This window comes from Schistocerca cancellata, chromosome 9 (assembly GCF_023864275.1).
Source record: "Schistocerca cancellata isolate TAMUIC-IGC-003103 chromosome 9, iqSchCanc2.1, whole genome shotgun sequence".
Lineage (NCBI taxonomy): Eukaryota > Metazoa > Arthropoda > Insecta > Orthoptera > Acrididae > Schistocerca > Schistocerca cancellata.
The window spans coordinates 185,297,494-185,315,579 of NC_064634.1; the positions used below are offsets into that span (position 1 = coordinate 185,297,494).

Genomic DNA, 18,086 nt, shown 5'->3' on the forward strand with positions numbered 1-18,086 from the left:
TTACCACAGTGAATAATTTGGTTAGTAAATTATTTATTACAGCACAAATTATCTGTAATTCTGGGACCCAGAGATTCCAACAAATTAAGACTATTTGTACAGTAACCAAGATACGAACCCTACCTGAAAATAGTAGTAGTCACATATGAGTCACGTAAGCTATAAATATTTTAATAGTAATGGTAAAGTACATAACAAAAAACAGCATTCACACTAGCTTTTGAGCACTAGTCTTTTTCCAGCAATAACACACACACACACACACACACACACACACAAAAATATCAGTGCCTTCTCTGCACGATAACAATGGAGATACTATCGAAGACAGTGCTGCCAAAGCAGATTTACTAAACACAGCCTTCCGAAATGCCTTCACAAAGAAGACGAAGTAAATATTCCAGAATTTGAATCGAGAACAGCTGCCAGCATGAGTAACGTAGAAGTAAATATCCTCGGAGTAGTGAAGCAACTCAAATCACTTAATAAAAGCAAGTCTTCTGGTCCAGACTGTATACCAATTAGGTTCCTTTTGGAGTGTGCTGATGCATTAGCTCCATACTTAATAATCATATACAACCGTTCACTTGACGAACGATCCGTACCCAAAGACTGGAAAGTTTCACAGGTCACACCAATATTCAAGAATGGTATTAGGAGTAATCCATTAAATTACAGTCCTATATCATTAACGTTGATATGCAGCACGATTTTAGAACATACAGGGTGTCCGAAAAGTCTTTTCCTGATTACATAAATTGATAACGCAGGCTAGAAGTAAGATACAAATATGAAAATTCTGTCGAATTGTTTACAACTATCAAAGTTTTTTTTCTGTTTGAGGTTCGCAGTACGTAAGTAGTGGATGAGATGCAGTGCCCAAGAAGCCATGTTAATCAATCAGGAGAAGGCACAGTGTGTCCTATGGTACCATGAGACACGATCACCAACCACAGTGCAGAGACACTTCCAGACAACATTTGGAAGGAATCCACCTGATGTCAAGAGCATTAAAGCCTGGTATGAGTTCAAGAACACAGGATCGGTTGCTGACCTTCCGAGGCCTCGTCGACCAAGAACCTCAGCAGACAGGGTGGAAGTTGTAAGGCAGTCTTTTCTGCGAAGTACGAAAAAATCGGTGCGCAGAGCCTCACGTGAATTACAGATGCCAAGAAGCTCTCTCCATGACATTTTACATAAGCATTTATTGTTTCGTGCATACAAAGTGCAAATCGTTCAGGCCTTGTTGCCCAATGACAGTAAATGTCAATGTGACTTTGCGGTCGAAATGCTATCACGTATCGAGGACGATGATGGTTATCTCAGATGAATTGCCTTTTCCGACGAAGCGACCTTTTTTGTCAGTGGAGTAGTGAATCGCCATAATGTGCGCATTTGGGGTTCACAAACCCCTGGCGAGGTCATGGAGTGCACCAGAGGCAGTTCAAAGGTGAATGTTTGGTGCGCGCTATTGCACGATCGAATTATCGGGCCATTCTTCTTCGCTGAGGCTACCATCACATCTGCAGTGTATCTGGACATGTTGCAACTGTATGCTATTCCTCAGCTGCTTCAGTATCACCCCGATGTCTTGTTTCAGCAAGATGGTGCAACGCCTCATAGGGGTTTGGACGTCCGTGCCTATCTCGATATGACCTTTCCCGGGTGATGGATTGGTCGTGACGGGTCAACGATTTGGCCTCCACGCTCTCCTGGCATAATCCCATTAGACTTCTTTTTATGGGGTTATGTCAAGAACGAGGTCTACCGAACACGTGTACCAGATCTGGAAACCCTGCGGCAACGGATAACCACAGTCGTTGAATCGATCCCTCCAGTGACATTGGCTAATGTGTGGACGGAAATTGAATATCGCCTAGATGTGCTACGTGCTACCAAGGGTGCTCATGTGGAAGTTTACTGATGTGTGAAAAAAACTTTGATAATTTGTAAACAATTAGACACCAGTTTCATATTGGTATCTTACTTCTAGCTTGAGTTATCAATTTATGTAATCAGGGAAAGACTTTTCCGACACCCTGTATATAGTGTTCGAAGATAAAGAATTACCTCGAAGAAAGTGGTCTATTGACACATAGTCAACACGGGTTTAGAAAACATCGTTCCTGTGAAACAGAACTAGCTCTTTATTCACATGACGTGCTGAATGCTACTGACAAGGGATTTCTGTTCGATTCCGTATTTTTGGATTTCCGGAAGGCTTTTGACACTGTACCACACAAGCTACCTTTGGAGAAAGGAGAACCACTTGCATGAATATCAAGAACTTTAATGGAAACCCAGTTCTAAGCAAAGAAGGGAAAGCAGAAAGGTGGAAGGAATATATAGAGGGTCTATAGAGGGGCGATGTACTTGAGGACAATATTATGGAAATGGAAGAGGATGTAGATGAAGATGAAATGAAAGATATGATATTGCGTGAAGAGTTTGACAGAGCACTGAAAGACCTGAGTCGAAACAAGGCCCCGGGAGTAGACAACATTCCATTAGAACTACTGACGGCCTTGGGAGAGCCAGTCCTGACAAAACTCTATCATCTGGTTAGCAAGGTGTATGAGACAGGCGAAATACCCTCAGACTTCAAGAAGAACATAATAATTCCGATCCCAAAGAAAGCAGGTGTTGACAGGTGTGAAAATTACCGAACTATCAGTTTAATAAGTCACAGCTGCAAAATACTAACGCGAATTGTTTACAGACGAATGGAAAAACTGATAGAAACCGACTTCGGGGAAGATCAGTTTGGATTCCGTAGAAATGTGGAACACGTGAGGCAATACTGACCCTACGACTTATCTTAGAAGCTAGATTAAGGAAGGGCAAACCAATTTTTGTAGCATTTGTAGACTTAGAGAAAGCTTTTGACAATGTTGATTGGAATACTCTCTTTCAAATTCTGAAGGTGGCAGGGGTAAAATACAGGGAGCGAAAGGCTATTTACAATTTGTACAGAAAGCAGATGGCAGTTATAAGAGTCGAGGGGTATGAAAGGGAAGCAGTGGTTGGGAAGGGAGTGAGACAGGGTTGTAACCTATCCCCGATGTTATTCAATCTGTATATTGAGCAAGCAGTGAAGGAAACAAAAGAAAAGTTCGGAGTAGGTATTAAAATCCATGGAGAATAAATAAAAACTTTGAGGTTCGCCTATGACATTGTAATTCTATCAGAGACAGCAAAGGACTTGGAAGAACAGCTGAACGGAATGGACAGTGTCTTGAAAGGAGGGTATAATATGAACGTCAACAAAAGCAAAACGAGGATAATGGAATGTAGTCGAATTAAGTCGGGTGATGCTGAGGGAATTAGATTAGGAAATGAGACACTTAAAGTAGTATAGGAGTTTTGATATTTGGGGAGCAAAATAACTGATGATGGTCGAAGTAGAGAGGATATAAAATGTAGACTGGCAATGGCAAGGAAAGCGTTTCTGAAGAAGAAAAATTTGTTATCATCGACTATAGATTTAAATGTCAGGAAGTCGTTTCCGAAAGTATTTGTATGGAGTGTAGCCATCTATGGAAGTGAAACGTGGACGATAAATAGTTTAGACAAGAAGAGAATAGAAGCTTTCGAAGTGTGGTGTTACAGAAGAATGCTGAAGATTAGATGGATAGATCACATAACTAATGAGGAGGTATTGAATAGAATTGGGGAGAAGAGGAATTTGTGGCGCAACTTGACTAGAAGAAGGGATCGGTTGGTAGGACATGTTCTCAGACATCGAGGGATCACCAATTTAGTACTGGAGGGCAGCGTGGAGGGTAAAAATCGTAGAGGGAGACCAAGAGATGAATACACTAAGCAGATTCAGAAGGATGTAGGCTGCAGTAGGTAGTGGGAGATGAAGAAGCGTGCACTGGATAGAGTAGCATGGAGAGCTGCATCAAACCAGTCTCAGGACTGAAGACCACAACAACAACAACAACAACAACAACACACAAGCGACTCGTAGTAAAATTGCGTGCTTACGGAATATCGTCTCAGTTATGTGACTGTATTTGCGATTTCCTTTCAGAGATGTCACAATTCGTAGTAACTGCTGGAAAGTCATCCAGTAAAACAGAAGTGATTTCTGGCGTTGCCCAAGGTAGTGTTATAGGCCCTTTGTTGTTCCTTATCTGTATAAACGATTTGGGAGACAATCTGAGCAGCCGTCTTCGTTTGTTTGCAGATGAAGCTGTCGTTTATCGACTAATAAAGTCATCAGAAGATCAAAACAAACTGCGAAACGATTTAGAAGAAATATCGGAATGGTGCGAAAAGTGGCAGTTGACCCTAAATAACGAAAAGTGTGAGGTCATCCACATGAGTGCTAAAAGGAACTCTTTAAACTTCGGTATATACGATAAATCAGTCTAATCTAAAGGCTGTAAATTCAACTAAATGCCTAGGCATTACAATTACGAACGACTTAAATTGGAAAGAACACATAGAAAATGTTGTGGGGAAGGCCAACCAAATGCTGCGTTTTATTGGCAGGACACTTTGAAAATGTAACAGACCTACTAAGGTGACTGCCTACACTACGCTTGTCCGTCCTCTTTTAGAATACTGCTGCGCGGTGTGGGATCCTTACCAGGTAGTACTGACGGAGTACATCGAAAAAGTTCAAAGAAAGGCAGAACGTTTTTTATTATCGCGAAATATGGGAGAGAGAGTCACAGAATGGGCTGGAAATTATTAAAAGAAAGGCATTTTTCGTTGCGACGGAATCCTCTGACGAAATTCCAATCACAAACCTTCTCCTCCGAATGCGAAAATATTTTCTTGACACCCACCTACATAGGGTAGAACGATCACGAAAATAAAATAAGAGAAATCAGAGTTCGTATGGAAAGATATAGGTGTTCATTCTTTCCGCTCGCGATACGAGATTGGAATAATAGAAAATTGTGAAGGTGGTTGGATGAACCCTCTGCCAGGCACTTAAATGTGATTTGCAGAGTATCTATGTAGATGTAGACACGCATGACTGCTGCAAGGGAGTGCATGGCAAAGACATTAACATCAGATATAACAACTGGAACATTTGTGTCATGACTTCAGCACAGCTCAGTGACCTGAAGATGTTCTATGAACAAAACCAATAGTAGCATAACAAATGTGCAATAAAAGAGCTGAGGTGGTTTTCATACTCATTAACATTAGTGCCAGTTGTGGTGTTCGACATGATCAAGGTTATCAGTTGTTCCCATTTGTTACCAAACTTAGCTTTCAGTATTGTGTGCAATAAATATCTTCATTGAATGTATCAAGAAATTGAAACCATTTCAAATTCAATTACAAGTGACTTTCTGAGGTCTTTTAACTAAGTGTGTTATGTCTGCTCAGTTTGACTAGTTTATCATTTTTTGTTTATGTTTTAAGCTTTTCTTGGTTTTCTTTTCTTATTCTTTTTGGTGCCCTGGGCCCCTCAGCCTTGAGGGGGGAGTAGGGCGACTCCAGATACAGTGCAATGGTTGCCCAAGCCTAGGTAAGTATTTGAAATCTGGAAGAATGCTGATACTTTGGAAAAAGTTATTGTCTACTCAGTTTTACTATATAGCTGCAGTTCATCAGATTAGTAGGTTGTGACAGTATTTTTGAAAGAAAATATATTCCTACACCTGTAAATATTAAGTTTGATTTAAAATAAATTATTACTCGTTATGTAGCTTTATAAAAAAATATTGCTTCTTGGTTTGTTGCAAACTGAATCTAGATATTCAGATAATTTACCAAAAGAATGGCTAATAAGTTACACATAAAGATTTGTTTCGGTGACATACATTTAAAAAACTTAAATAAAAAAAACGAGTTAATTCAATACTGACACCATTTATTTGTATCATATTGCAGGTGCTCACAGCTTTTGTCATCCATACGCAGAAGATGCAACAGAAATGAAACACAACAATCACATTGCCATAGACAAGCAAGTGAGCAGCTCACTAGGAAAGAACCTAATGCCAATTATTGTCCAACTGCTTAGGTTTTGCCCTAAACTGGCATTTATATTTTCCTATAAAATATCCCACAACTTCTCTGGAAAATCAGGAGGATGTAGTACACATCAAAAAAATTTCATTCTAGCAGACAAGTTAGTCAGAAGGGCAGTTGCAAAACAGCATCTGAAGTTACATTGTTACTTTTCTGAAAAACTGTGAAGGCCATGTGATCTGAATACTTCAGCTTTTGTTTTGTAAATTTCAACCTTCCAATTTTAATGTCCAAAAGGGCTTAAACAGGCTACCTTTCACCCAGTTTTAATGGTGACCAGCACAAACAGAGCTTTGTACAGTACACAGAAGTTGAGGAAATTACTGATCACGAGATTTAGTTGTGGCACTTAAAAACTACAAAATTATCATTACATTAACAGTATATTCTGAAGTTTTTACAATCGAGATATTTTCGAAAACAGAAAGCTTAGACAATAGTGAAAGTAATTTCGACTAAGCTTACCCATAATAAATTGTAACTAAACATTTTTGGTGGGACGTTCAATTGAAAATTTTAAATTCTGTCAATAGGAGACGATTCAGCGAGAAAATGGTGACTGTGTCCCGTTTTTTCCTGTTCCTCCTCTCACCTCCATGCGATTTGACAATGAAAGAAAAATTTCTTGACATCAGTAAGATTTCGAGTCTGATTGCTCAAGTAAGGTCGTTTTCGTGTACATAGCAGGTGTGCCCTCAACTCCTGAGTTCTTCGTTAAAATATGTTTGTGTTGATGAATAGTAGACGATGCACGAACACGATGGGGTGTGTGGGAGAGCACGTCCGCTGGCATTTCAGTCAACTGATAGCTGCCTGAAGGATCCCTCCAATCCAAAGAGGTCGGTCATTGTCTTGGGCTTGCCGGGCCGCTTCGACTCGTCCACGCCGAACTGTGCGTCCTCTTTGAAGAAGCTGCTGTAGCTCTCCACCTTAGCCTTCCAGGCCTCTGGAATGAAGCAGAGTCGTCACATAGTGGGTAGTAAACCTGAGACACGACAGCAAAACATTGTTGTTTCCTAGTAATATCTCTAGCACAAAAAAACGTGCCAAATATTGTCACAACAAGGAGAGATAACTCTGAAATGAGACCTTAAAATTACGTGGACGAACAACCTGGACTTAAAAAGAAAAACAAATATTTCACAATGGTCATCAGAGTAGCTACGAAGGAAACGGGAATGACATATGTGAAAAAAAGGCTGTGATGTGTCCTGTCACAAATAACTACTATTTTACTTTATTTTATTACATATCATTATATCAACGTAAAGTTTACAGCTTGAGCCGATGAAGTTTTGGGCAAGGAGCGGCATGTATTGGGTGATTGTAATTAAAGTGCAGCTACTCAAAGAAGTTCATTGTGGACTGTAATTATCGTATGACTGCGAAACTTGGTAGATATTCTAATGCGTTAACGTAAATACAATTTACGCTGGAAAAAAATTAGTTCCACTTTTGACCCCCAAGTACAAACTTGGAGCTGCGAATGCAAGAAAGCGTATAGAAATGTATCCATATGTGTTTGATTAGAACTGGGACGTGCGCAGAAAAGGACAAACAAGTGAGAAAGGCGTAACGTTGATTTAATTATTAACTGCCACTTACGTAATTTGTTCAATATGAGCACCGGAGACGTTGATGTGATCAGTAGTTGGAGGTCATTAGAGACGGAGCACAAGGTTGGATTAGGGAAGGATGGGGAAGGAAATCGGCCGTGCTCTTTCAAAGGAAATCACGGAAAACCTAAATCAGGATGGCCTGAAGCGGATTGGAACCGTCGTCCTCCTGAATGCGAGACCAGTGTGCTAACCACTGCACCACCTCGCTCTGTTATCGGTAGTTGGTCGCGTTAGCTGCGGAGGAATACAAGCAACATGTTGATGTATACTGGCCTTCAGGTCAGGTAGAGGCCAAACTTGCCCCTGGTAAATGCGTTCTTTTAGGTATCCCCAGAGCCAGAAATCTCATGAGTTCAGATCAGTTGATGTTGCACGCCATGCATTTGGAAAATCTCTAGAAATAACACCTTCGTGAAACGTTGCGTTAATCAGTTCTCTCCCTGGGTAAGAGACATGAGGCGTTTCCCCATCTTGCATGAAAACAGTGGTTCCCACGCAGTTGCGCTCTTCCAGGGCAGGCATCACGTGCTGTACGAGGAATTCTTGATAATGCGCAGACGTTAAGGTACACCTCACAGCTGCTCTGAGTATATTCTCTTGAAAGAAGAACAGACCGAGAATAAAGGGGCTTTTGAATTCACATCACACCGTCACATAAGGCGAGAGCAATGGCTCTTGGCGCACAACATGCAGTTTAACAGTACCACAGATTCGGTAGTTCTGTATATTCACTGCACCTTGTAGTGTAAAATGGGGCTCCTCAGTTCATAGAATATTACCCAGCCACATGTTATCAGCTTCGATCCATGCCAGATACCCAAGGGCTAATTCAAAACTTTGCTGCTGATCTTGTGGTTTCATTTGCCGCACCGTCTGGATCTTACGCGGGTACCAGTGTCAAATAGACTGCAAAACTTTCTGTACTCTTGACCATGGAATGAACGGTTCTCGCCGGCCGTTGTGACCGAGCGGTTCTAGGCGCTTCAGTCCGGAACCGCGCTGCTGCTACGGTCGCCGGTTCGAATCCTCCCTCGGGCATGGATGTGTGTGATGTACTTAGGTTAGTTAGGTTTAAGTAGTTCTAAGTCTAGGGGACTGATGACCTCAGATGTTAAGTCCCATGGTGTTCAGAGCCATTTTCATTTGAACAGTTCTCATGGCGGTAATAGCAACCTCGTAGATCTTATGCAGGTACCAGTGTCAAATAGAGCATAGAACTTTTCGTAGTGTTGACCACGGAATGGACAGCTCTCACGACAGCAACAGAAATCTCGCAAATATCCTCCTCTGGTATAGGACGCCCTCCTCTTCCAGCTGCCACAGCAAGCTTACCTGTATTTCTGAATTTCATTATCATCTCCTGTAAACCATTTAATGACATCGGGCCTCTCCAGTTCCACTAACAGCGCACGGTTTCTCTTCTCGATAGCCATACTGTTCACTCACGTTATAGCTTGTGAAATGACAGTTGGATGTCATACAGTCATGGAAACAGTGTACAGCGGCAAATTATTTTTTCCAGCGTAAGTTGGTTCGCCGTTAACATATTAGCATTGTACCAACTTTCGCTGTCGTATGGTAATTATAAACCACTTACGACCTCTGTGAGTAGTTGCACTTTAATTATAACCACGCAGTGTAAAAGGATTTACTCAGATGGCAATTGTCAGATGTATCAGTTGTGCACTACATAGCATTTATCGAGGCGGATAAACACGGGAACTCATGAGCGAGAAATGACGTGAGCGTCACGTTAAAGAATCAATTACAGTTATCTCTTGCTTATTTCGCAATCATGTAACATAAACACTGTATTTCGTAGTTAACTTAGGCATCCTAACCTTTTGTAGTATCAAGTCATTTCATTGAGTTATTCTTAAATAAAAGTTACATCTTTCCCCATCCCAGACACCCTTCTCGACGGGATTCCTGGAAAAGGCTATTTTAAGGCTGCTCTCAAACACTTAGTATTTTTGACACAATAATATTGTGTCAGTATGTTGCACGGAAGTGAGAGGCCTAGAACGACACAATAACACTGCAAAATATTTATTTCCGGAAAGAAAAAAAAATGCTTCAAATGGCTCTGAGCACTATGGGACTTAACTTCTGAGGTCATCAGACCCCTAGAACTTGGAACTACTTAAACCTAACTAACCTAAGGACATCACACACATCCATACCCGAGGCAGGATTCGAACCTCCGACCGTAGCGGTCGCGCTGTTCCAGACTGAAGCGCCTAGAACCGCTCGGCCACGCCGGCCGGTTATTTCCGGGAAGGGCCGCGTGGTTTGAGGCACCATATCAGGGACGGCGCGGCCCTCCCGCGGGAGGTTCGAGTCCTCCCTCGGGAATGGGCGTGTGAGCTGTTGTTAGCAAAAGTTGGTTTAAGTAGTGTGTAGGTCTATGGACTGTTGACTTCAGTAGTTTGGTTCCTTAAGGATTCAAACACATTTGAACATTTGAACTCTTCAAAGCACTGTGAAGTGCACAGCGAAGGATACGCTCCATTGTGCCAATTACAAGCATTTTTTCTCGTTTCATTCAAGTATGGAGCGTGGGAAGATCGATTATTTAAATGCCTCCGTGCTTGCTGTACTTAATCTAATGTTTTCCTCATGATCCATACGGGCGTAATGTGTGTGTGTGGAGGGGGGGGGGGGGAGGGGGGGGAGGGGGGGTGTAGTACACACCTAGAGTCATAATTTACAGCTTGTTCTTGAGAGTCTGTAAGTATGGTTTCTTGGGATAGTTTATGTCTAACTTCAGGAGTCTCCCAAATCAGTTCCTTCAGCATATCTGTGACACCCTCCCAGGGTCACACAAACCTGCGACCATTCGCTTTACCCTTCTTTGTGTAAGTTGAATATCCCCCGTGATTCCTGTTTAGCATGGGTCGCACAAACTTGAGCAATGTTCTAGGAAGGGCTCCATGAGTGATTTGTGAGCAATCTCCTTCGTAGACTGATTGCATTTCCCTAGTACTCTACTAATAAACACAAGTCTGGCACCACCTTTACCATATATGTGATCATTCCATTTCATGTCCTATAAGGTATATGTATGAGTTTACTGATTGCAACTGTGACTTAGTGATACTTTTAGGGCCGGCCGCTGTGTCCGAGGGGTTCTAGGCGCTTCAGTCCGGAACCGCGTTGCTGCTACGGTCGCAGGTTCGAATCCTGCCTTGGACATGGATGTGTGTGATATCCTTACGTTAGTTAGGTTTAAGTAGTTCTAAGTCTAGGAGACTGATGACCTCAGATGTTAAGTGCCATAGTGCTTAGAGCCATGTGAACCATTTTGATACTATTAGGGTAATTGCACTGAAGCTCAGTGAGTAGCTGCACTTTAACTATAACCACCCGGTATAAAGGAGTTTCGTTTTGTGAAGTGCAACATTTTACATTAGTGAGCAATTAAAGCAAGTTGCCAAGCTTTGCACGACTTTGAAATGTTATCAAGGTATAAATGAATATTTCTGCAGTGTTGTTCTGACTATACTTCATCGTAGATAACTACATCATCTGCGAAAAGTCTGAGGTTAATACCAAAATTGCCCACTACGTCATTCATACACAAAGTGAACAGCAAGGTTTTCAACACACTTCCCTGTGGCATACCCAAAGTTATTTCTACATCTGTCAATGACTCTACATTCAAGATAACTTGCTGCTTTGTTCCTACCAAATACTATCTCACTTTTGATAATAAACATAGATGTGGAACGGAGCGAAATTCATTTCGGAAATCGATAAACACCGATTCCACTTGGCAGCTTTGATCCAAGGCTTTCAGTATGTCATGTGAGAAACGTGTGAGTTAAGTTTTGTATAGTCAATGCTAAATCTATGTTGGATGGCACGGAGGAGGCCCTAGATTTACACTCAATCGAGAGTCTGTAGCACCACTTCAAAAAAATAGTTCAAATGGCTCTGAGCACTATGGGACATAACAGCTGAGGTCATCAGTCCCCTAGAACTTAGAACTACTTAAACCTAACTAACCTAAGGACATCACACACATCCAAGCCCGAAGCAGGATTTGAACCTGCGACCGTAGCGGTCGGGCGGTTTCAGACTAAAGCGCCTAGAACAGCTCGGCCGCTCCGGCTGGCAGCACCACTTCGATCGAGCTATATGCGCCATGGATACTCAATCGAAAAAACGTAGCGCAGCTCTGGCCACAGTATTGGAATCTGCATGGATCTACATACCTGTCGGTCCCTTCCAGAACCTCAATGATTCTCTTCCTACACGTCTCGGGGTATATTGCGCTGCGAAATTTGATTATTCCGGTTTTTGACAGGTGATCACATTGATGTATCTGGACAGTGTATAATGCAAAGGAGAAGTGAGTTTTAGAACGGGTCCACTGAATGTCTCTTTGATCTTGCAGTACGTAGCAACACTTTATGAATTTTCCCAAGTGGCGCCAATGTCGATCTGTTTTACAGGCAAATAATTGGATGCAGTCAGTGTTGTTCCTCTGTGCATGCATCTGTTATCTTGGCTTGCATCTATACTCTTGAAACCACTGTGAACTGCTTGGGAGAGGGTACTTAACAATGTACCAGGTATTAGGGCTTCTTCCAGTGCCATTCATGTATTGGGCGCGGGAAGAATGATTGTTTAAATGTCTCTCTGCGTGCTATAATTGATATAATCTCGCACTCACGACTAGAGATGGTCGTTCGCGAACTAACCTGTCCAAACGAACGGTTCATCAAGATTAACGGAACGAGCGATGAACGAATTCTAGGGAACAGACTTTCATAGTTCACTTCGGTCGCGGATTTCTACTTGTAGTTCTCGGGAACGGGAAACGGTCGGTCTCGTTCCCGCAACGGCACGTCGGCCGGTCTCGTTCCAGCCTCGATCCCGTTCCCATCTATCTCGCTCTCGCTCGGCCGGACTCGTCCTCCTTCGCGTGGCCACTCGTCGCAGTTGCACTGCCGACTGCTAGTAGTTAGTTCAGTATAGAGTTGTCGTTTCGTTCACTGTGCATGCCCATTCTCTGAACTTCTGGTTCTTTCCGAATTCTATTCAGCGTCCATGACCAATAATTAAAATGTATTTTATAATTACGAAAATTACATAAAATTACGTGGTATGTAATACATACACCTTTTCAGTTAACAAAACGGCGTATCAGCTTCCTCCACTATTTCGATGAACAGCAGAAGAAATATTTGTGATAAGGCAAGTTTTTTTCTGTTATTACACATGCATAGGAAGTCGGCACGGCACACACGAGTGGCCATTTTCCGTCTTTTTTTGATTCAAGGTAAAAGAGCATGTTCATTGTTATGGAAGGCAGACCCACTTACAACCGAATGAAGTTCCATAATAGAATGTCTGGTGTCACATTTTGTAAAGAGAAACTTCTACAACAGTATTTCAGTGGTACAGAGTGGCGCACGAAAAATCGGCCCCGAGTACTAGATTGCTCATCGTCGCCTACCTATTGTTTCGAAGTTGTTGTTTGCATTAGCTTATTTGTTATTTCTTCACTGTCTAATTATTTCATTTTTAACTATTCTGCTCGTAGCGGTCAACAGTTCCAGCGTAATTGGCGAGCAGTACTCGGGGCCAGTTTTTCGTGCACCACCTTATATTATTTCACTGCGATGAGCCACATAACGCAGCAATTGGCTAAACGAGATGTTTTGCAGAATCACGAAAATTACAAGTGTTATGAATAAAAACTCTGTGCTCCAGGGTGGAGGCAAGTACCCTTCTTGGCGCCTTCCATCTTCAGTCACCTATGTTCCTAATTTTCAATTTGTCATAAGAACCGTATACCAAGCACAAATGAACGGTGAACTAGTAAAAATGAACGGTTCTCAAAAAACAGCGATCACCAGTGAACTAGTTCCCCAGGATGAACGACTTTGCCCATACATTCCGCACTTAAATCTAAGTTATCCCCCTCGTTGTTCTACTCGTAAACGTGGCGTAGGTCAGAATGATTAGCGGAAAGCCTCTGCATTAACTCGTCATGGCCATTCCGCGAGCTGTATGTGGCAGCACTAATATGTTGTCCTACTCTATGAGAATTTCAATAGTAAACTTCTCCGTGCCGCACAACGCCTCCAGCTTCTGCCACTGACGTTGAAACCTCCCCTTAGAAAAATTTATGAATTACTGTGCTGGTAAACCTCTTACGTTATTTGATTTTCAAACAGCTGAGCAGAAATGAATGTACTCAGACATTTCTCTCTTTACTTATGCTGATCAACACTAAACTGACACACAATATTTTTAGCGCAACGCAATCTGGCTTTCAATAATCCATACAAAAGAATGGCCCTGACTAACATAACCTATACCTTTCATGAATCACTTACCTCACAAAAATCTTCGTTACTCGAACTACTGCAATACAGCGAGCGCCACTGCTGCCAGCTGAATAAAAGATTCTAACTATTGAAGGCACCAACTACTGATAGGTACCGTTAGCAAATGGAAGATTTTGAGAGAGAACAAACAATTTATTTACCTTAATAGTGTTCAAAAGCCATCATATACAGGCCTATATCAGTTCATGATATACAGTATTACAAATTTACTCTTTCTGATGGACACGTCCAGATCGTCCACTCTCAAAATTCTGCCATCTCTCTCCCCACATCCACCACTGCTGGCGGCTCACCTCCAACTGCGTAACCCTACGCGCTGTTCACATCCAACTGCCCAACACTACAATAGCAAAAATTCCAACAATGAAAACCAGCCACAGACTGCACACAGCACAGTCAGTGATTTTCATACAGAGCGCTACGTGGCGTTACCAACATAAAAACCTAAACAGGCCGGCCGAAGTGGCCGCGCGGTTAAAGGCGCTACAGTCTGGAACCGCGCGACCGCTACGGTCGCAGGTTCGAATCCTGCCTCGGGCATGGATGTGTGTGATGTCCTTAGGCTAGTTAGGTTTAAGTAGTTCTAAGTTCTAGGGGACTTATGACCACAGCAGTTGAGTCCCATAGTACTCAGAGCCATTTGAAAACCTAAACAGCCTACTTACAAAGTTTGTTGAGCATCTCTGTAACGCTCTCGTTCCGACTAAAAGATCCCGTGACGAAACGCGCCGCTCTCCGTTGGAACTTCTCTGCCTCTTCTATCAGTCCCATACTGACGAACAGCACTGAAGGAGCAGTCGAACAATCGCCTTGTAAGCCACTTCCTTCGTGGATGAATTACATTTCCTTAACATTCTTGCCATGAATCAGAATCTGGCATCTGAATTTCACACTATTTGTTTATGTGGTCATTCCAGTTAAGGTGTCCGCCTCGATAGCTGAGTGGTATGATACCACGTAGGCCAGGGGTAGCGTCTTTGATTCGTAATCACAACGTTTTTACAGCTGGCACGGTAGTTCAGCGTGTTCGGTCAGAGAGCTGGTTGGCCTCTGTAATAAAAAACTGAGTGGACGGACACAAAAAAAACGAACTTTAACGGATGTCTTGTGACGTCCGCAACGACGAAACACAACGATCACCAACGAGCAAAATAAAGTGGTCAGCGTAACGGATTGCCGTCCTACGGGTCCGGCTTCGATTCCCGGCTGGGTCGTGGATTTTTCTCCGTTTAGGGACTGTATGTTGTGCTGTCTTCATCATCATTTCATCCCCATCCGGTGCGCAGGTCGCCCAATGTGGCGTCGAATGTAATAAGACGTGCACCAAGGCGGCCGGATCTGCCCCGCAAGGGGCCTCCCGGCCAATGTCGCCAAACTCTTATTTCCATTTACCATTCCACTTAAGGTCGATCTGGATAGTTACTCTTAGATATTTTACGACAGATACTGTTTCCAGCGATTTTTTAAAACAGTGTGGCTGTACAGTAGCGTCTTTCTTTTCCTCTGTACGCGCAATATGTTACATTTATTTACGTTCATGATCAGTTGACAGAGCCTCTGCACATCATTCTGCAAATCGATACTGTCATATCTGTCATATGGCATCGTAGTTTTGCTATAGACAACAGCATCGTCTGCGAAAAGCCTTAAAGAGCATCCGATGCTTTCTACTAAATGATATATATATATATATATATATATATATAAAAAATTACCTATACACGTAATGATTTTGTTCCGTTAAGAGCGACGTGTTGAGTTCTGTCTGCAAGGAAGTCTTGTATCCAGTCACAAATCTCGTCCGACATTCGGTAAGCTTGTATTCTTTTTTCAATAAACGGCACTGCAGGACGATATGAAATGCCTTCCTGAAGTCAAGAAACAAGCTCTCAAACTGATTGCCGTTGTTTACAGCGCTACGGATGTCATGGAGGAACAGAGGGAATTGAGTTTTGCAGTATCTCTGTTTGCGAATCCATGTTGATTTTTATAGAAAAGATTTTCTTCTCCAAAAACTATATAATTCGAGAGCATAAAAGAAATATGTTCCATAATTCTACAACCCATTGTCGTCAAAGATATTGGCCTATAATTATGTGCGTCTGCGCTACGACTGTTTCAGAAAACAGGAGCGGCTTAGCTTTTTTCCAGTCGCTTGCTCCAGCAAACGACGATAAACTGCTGCTGGTAGGGGAGCAAGTTCTTTCGCATAACGTTTGTAGAATCTTATAGGTATCTCATCTGCTAGTGATGCCTTTCCACTGCTAAGCAACTGAAGTTTCTTTTCTATTGTGAGATCGGTTATCTCAAATATCTGCTATTCCGACGTTCGTACAACTGACTGACTGAAAGGAGGGGCCGTGTGACGATCTTCCTCGGTGAAACAACTTCGAAAGCCTGAATTCTGTATTTCGGTTTTCTCTCTGTTATCTTCCGTTTCGGTGCCTGAGAGGTCAATGAGTGACAGTGTAGGTGATTTCGAACCGCTGACTGATTTTATATGAGACCGAAACCTTTTAGGGTTTTTAGTCAGCTTGGTTGACAAAATTTTACTTTAAAAGTCATTAAACGCTTATCTCATCCCTCTCCTTCGCTCATTTTCGCTTCTTTCAGCATTTGTTTGTCTGATAGGTTTTGTCTATTCTTGAACATGTGACGAGGGTCTCTTCGTTTACGTAGCAGCTTTGTAACACGGCTATTAAACCACGAAGCTTCTTTGCACTGAACGTGGGAGTTGATGTCTCCTTACGCACAGTTTTATAACAACAAGTACTACAACTAGGATTGTCACAGAAAACTGTCGCTAGTCTGTTAAGTATGTACGCTCCTAAAGGTTCTTGTTTTTAAAAACTAATTACTGAAACAGTCTGCACTGAACTGACACTAATTATTCCCGCGCACCATACTCATATGAAACGGGAAGAATAACAAGTAGTACAATGGGAAGTATCCTCTATGATGCACTTCACAGTGGTATGCAGAGTAATAGATGTAGAATTCAAAGCAACAACAAAAATATTAACTAATTCTTGAAACACGACGTCTCAAACGAAAAGAACTGCCTGTAGTACCATATTAAGTCTACTGTTGGAATATCTTCTACGGGTATAATTAGTTTCTGGGAATTACTGAAAACTTTCAGTGACAGTTTTTTTGAGGAAACATCGTGTCAGCGTAGTTTTAGAAAATAAATTAGAAATATTTAGAATTAACTTAAATGCACAAAATTAACTTTAAAGAGGAAATTCTCTACTTATTTAATTTGAAAAAAATAATTTTCCGAGTCAGGTATCGTACAGAAATATGCTTTCAGTAAACGGTGATGCAGTGAGCCAGAGAAGGTGATATTTCTCGGAGGTTCCGAGCTACGCGATTTCGCGGACAGCGTCCATCATTATCTAAAAATTTCCTTCAGCAAACAAGTTTTTTCTGTGAACGCGTTTAATAATTTCCAGAATAGACAACAGCACGAAGAGAAAGACACTCCTCCACCTTCTTGCAGGAAAAACTTTAGCTAAAAATGCCTTCACCCGATTCAGCAGTCAAAGAATAAGTAGCCATGGCTTGTCTGTGCTTCTGACTCTCTTACTACAGCGCACTGAGATCCCTTTGCCTCCAACAAATGGCAGTTCACGAGGCGCCGCATTTTGAGAACCGCTCGCTGGAGTAGCAGTCTTCTATTTTCAGAACTAAGCTTCCAAATTATCTCTGCTATTTGTTGTATGTCACGTTGTGCTGCTCGAGATAAAAGTACTTAGGCTGATGAACACTTTGAGCCTCTTGGCGCAAAGCTACCGGATAATGAAATCGACAAAAGGATCCCGAGACAAAGCGGGGAAACTTGACCTTAGATACCGGCTGTGTGGAACTGATAGTTGTAAAGTATCCCACACGATAACGGGAAGTAAGTGTGTTTCAAGCCACCTAACGAATGCTGAAACAGACAAACAAACTTGTTAAGATACGGAATCTGTGCAAAGGGCCTGAGAACTGTTCACTCATCTGGCCATGTGACCTGACGCCATGAGATGACGGAATTCTGAGTCACGGCACAGTGAACTCGTCTCGCAGCTAGCAAATTTCGGTAGTTCCAGCAACGGAATTT

General features: G+C 42.1%; 1 protein-coding gene across 1 annotated transcript in view; it reads right to left on the reverse strand.

Annotated features, from left to right (window-relative positions):
* Nucleotides 1-5,867: 5,867 nt before the first annotated feature.
* The window catches only part of LOC126101006 (alpha-tocopherol transfer protein-like), an 88,830-nt gene continuing 76,611 nt past the window's right edge, over nucleotides 5,868-18,086 (reverse strand). Inside the window, exon 7 of the mRNA XM_049911672.1 lies at nucleotides 5,868-6,946. Within this exon, the coding sequence (XP_049767629.1) occupies nucleotides 6,795-6,946 (152 nt within the window). The 3' untranslated portion in view covers nucleotides 5,868-6,794. The remainder of the gene's footprint in view (nucleotides 6,947-18,086) is intronic.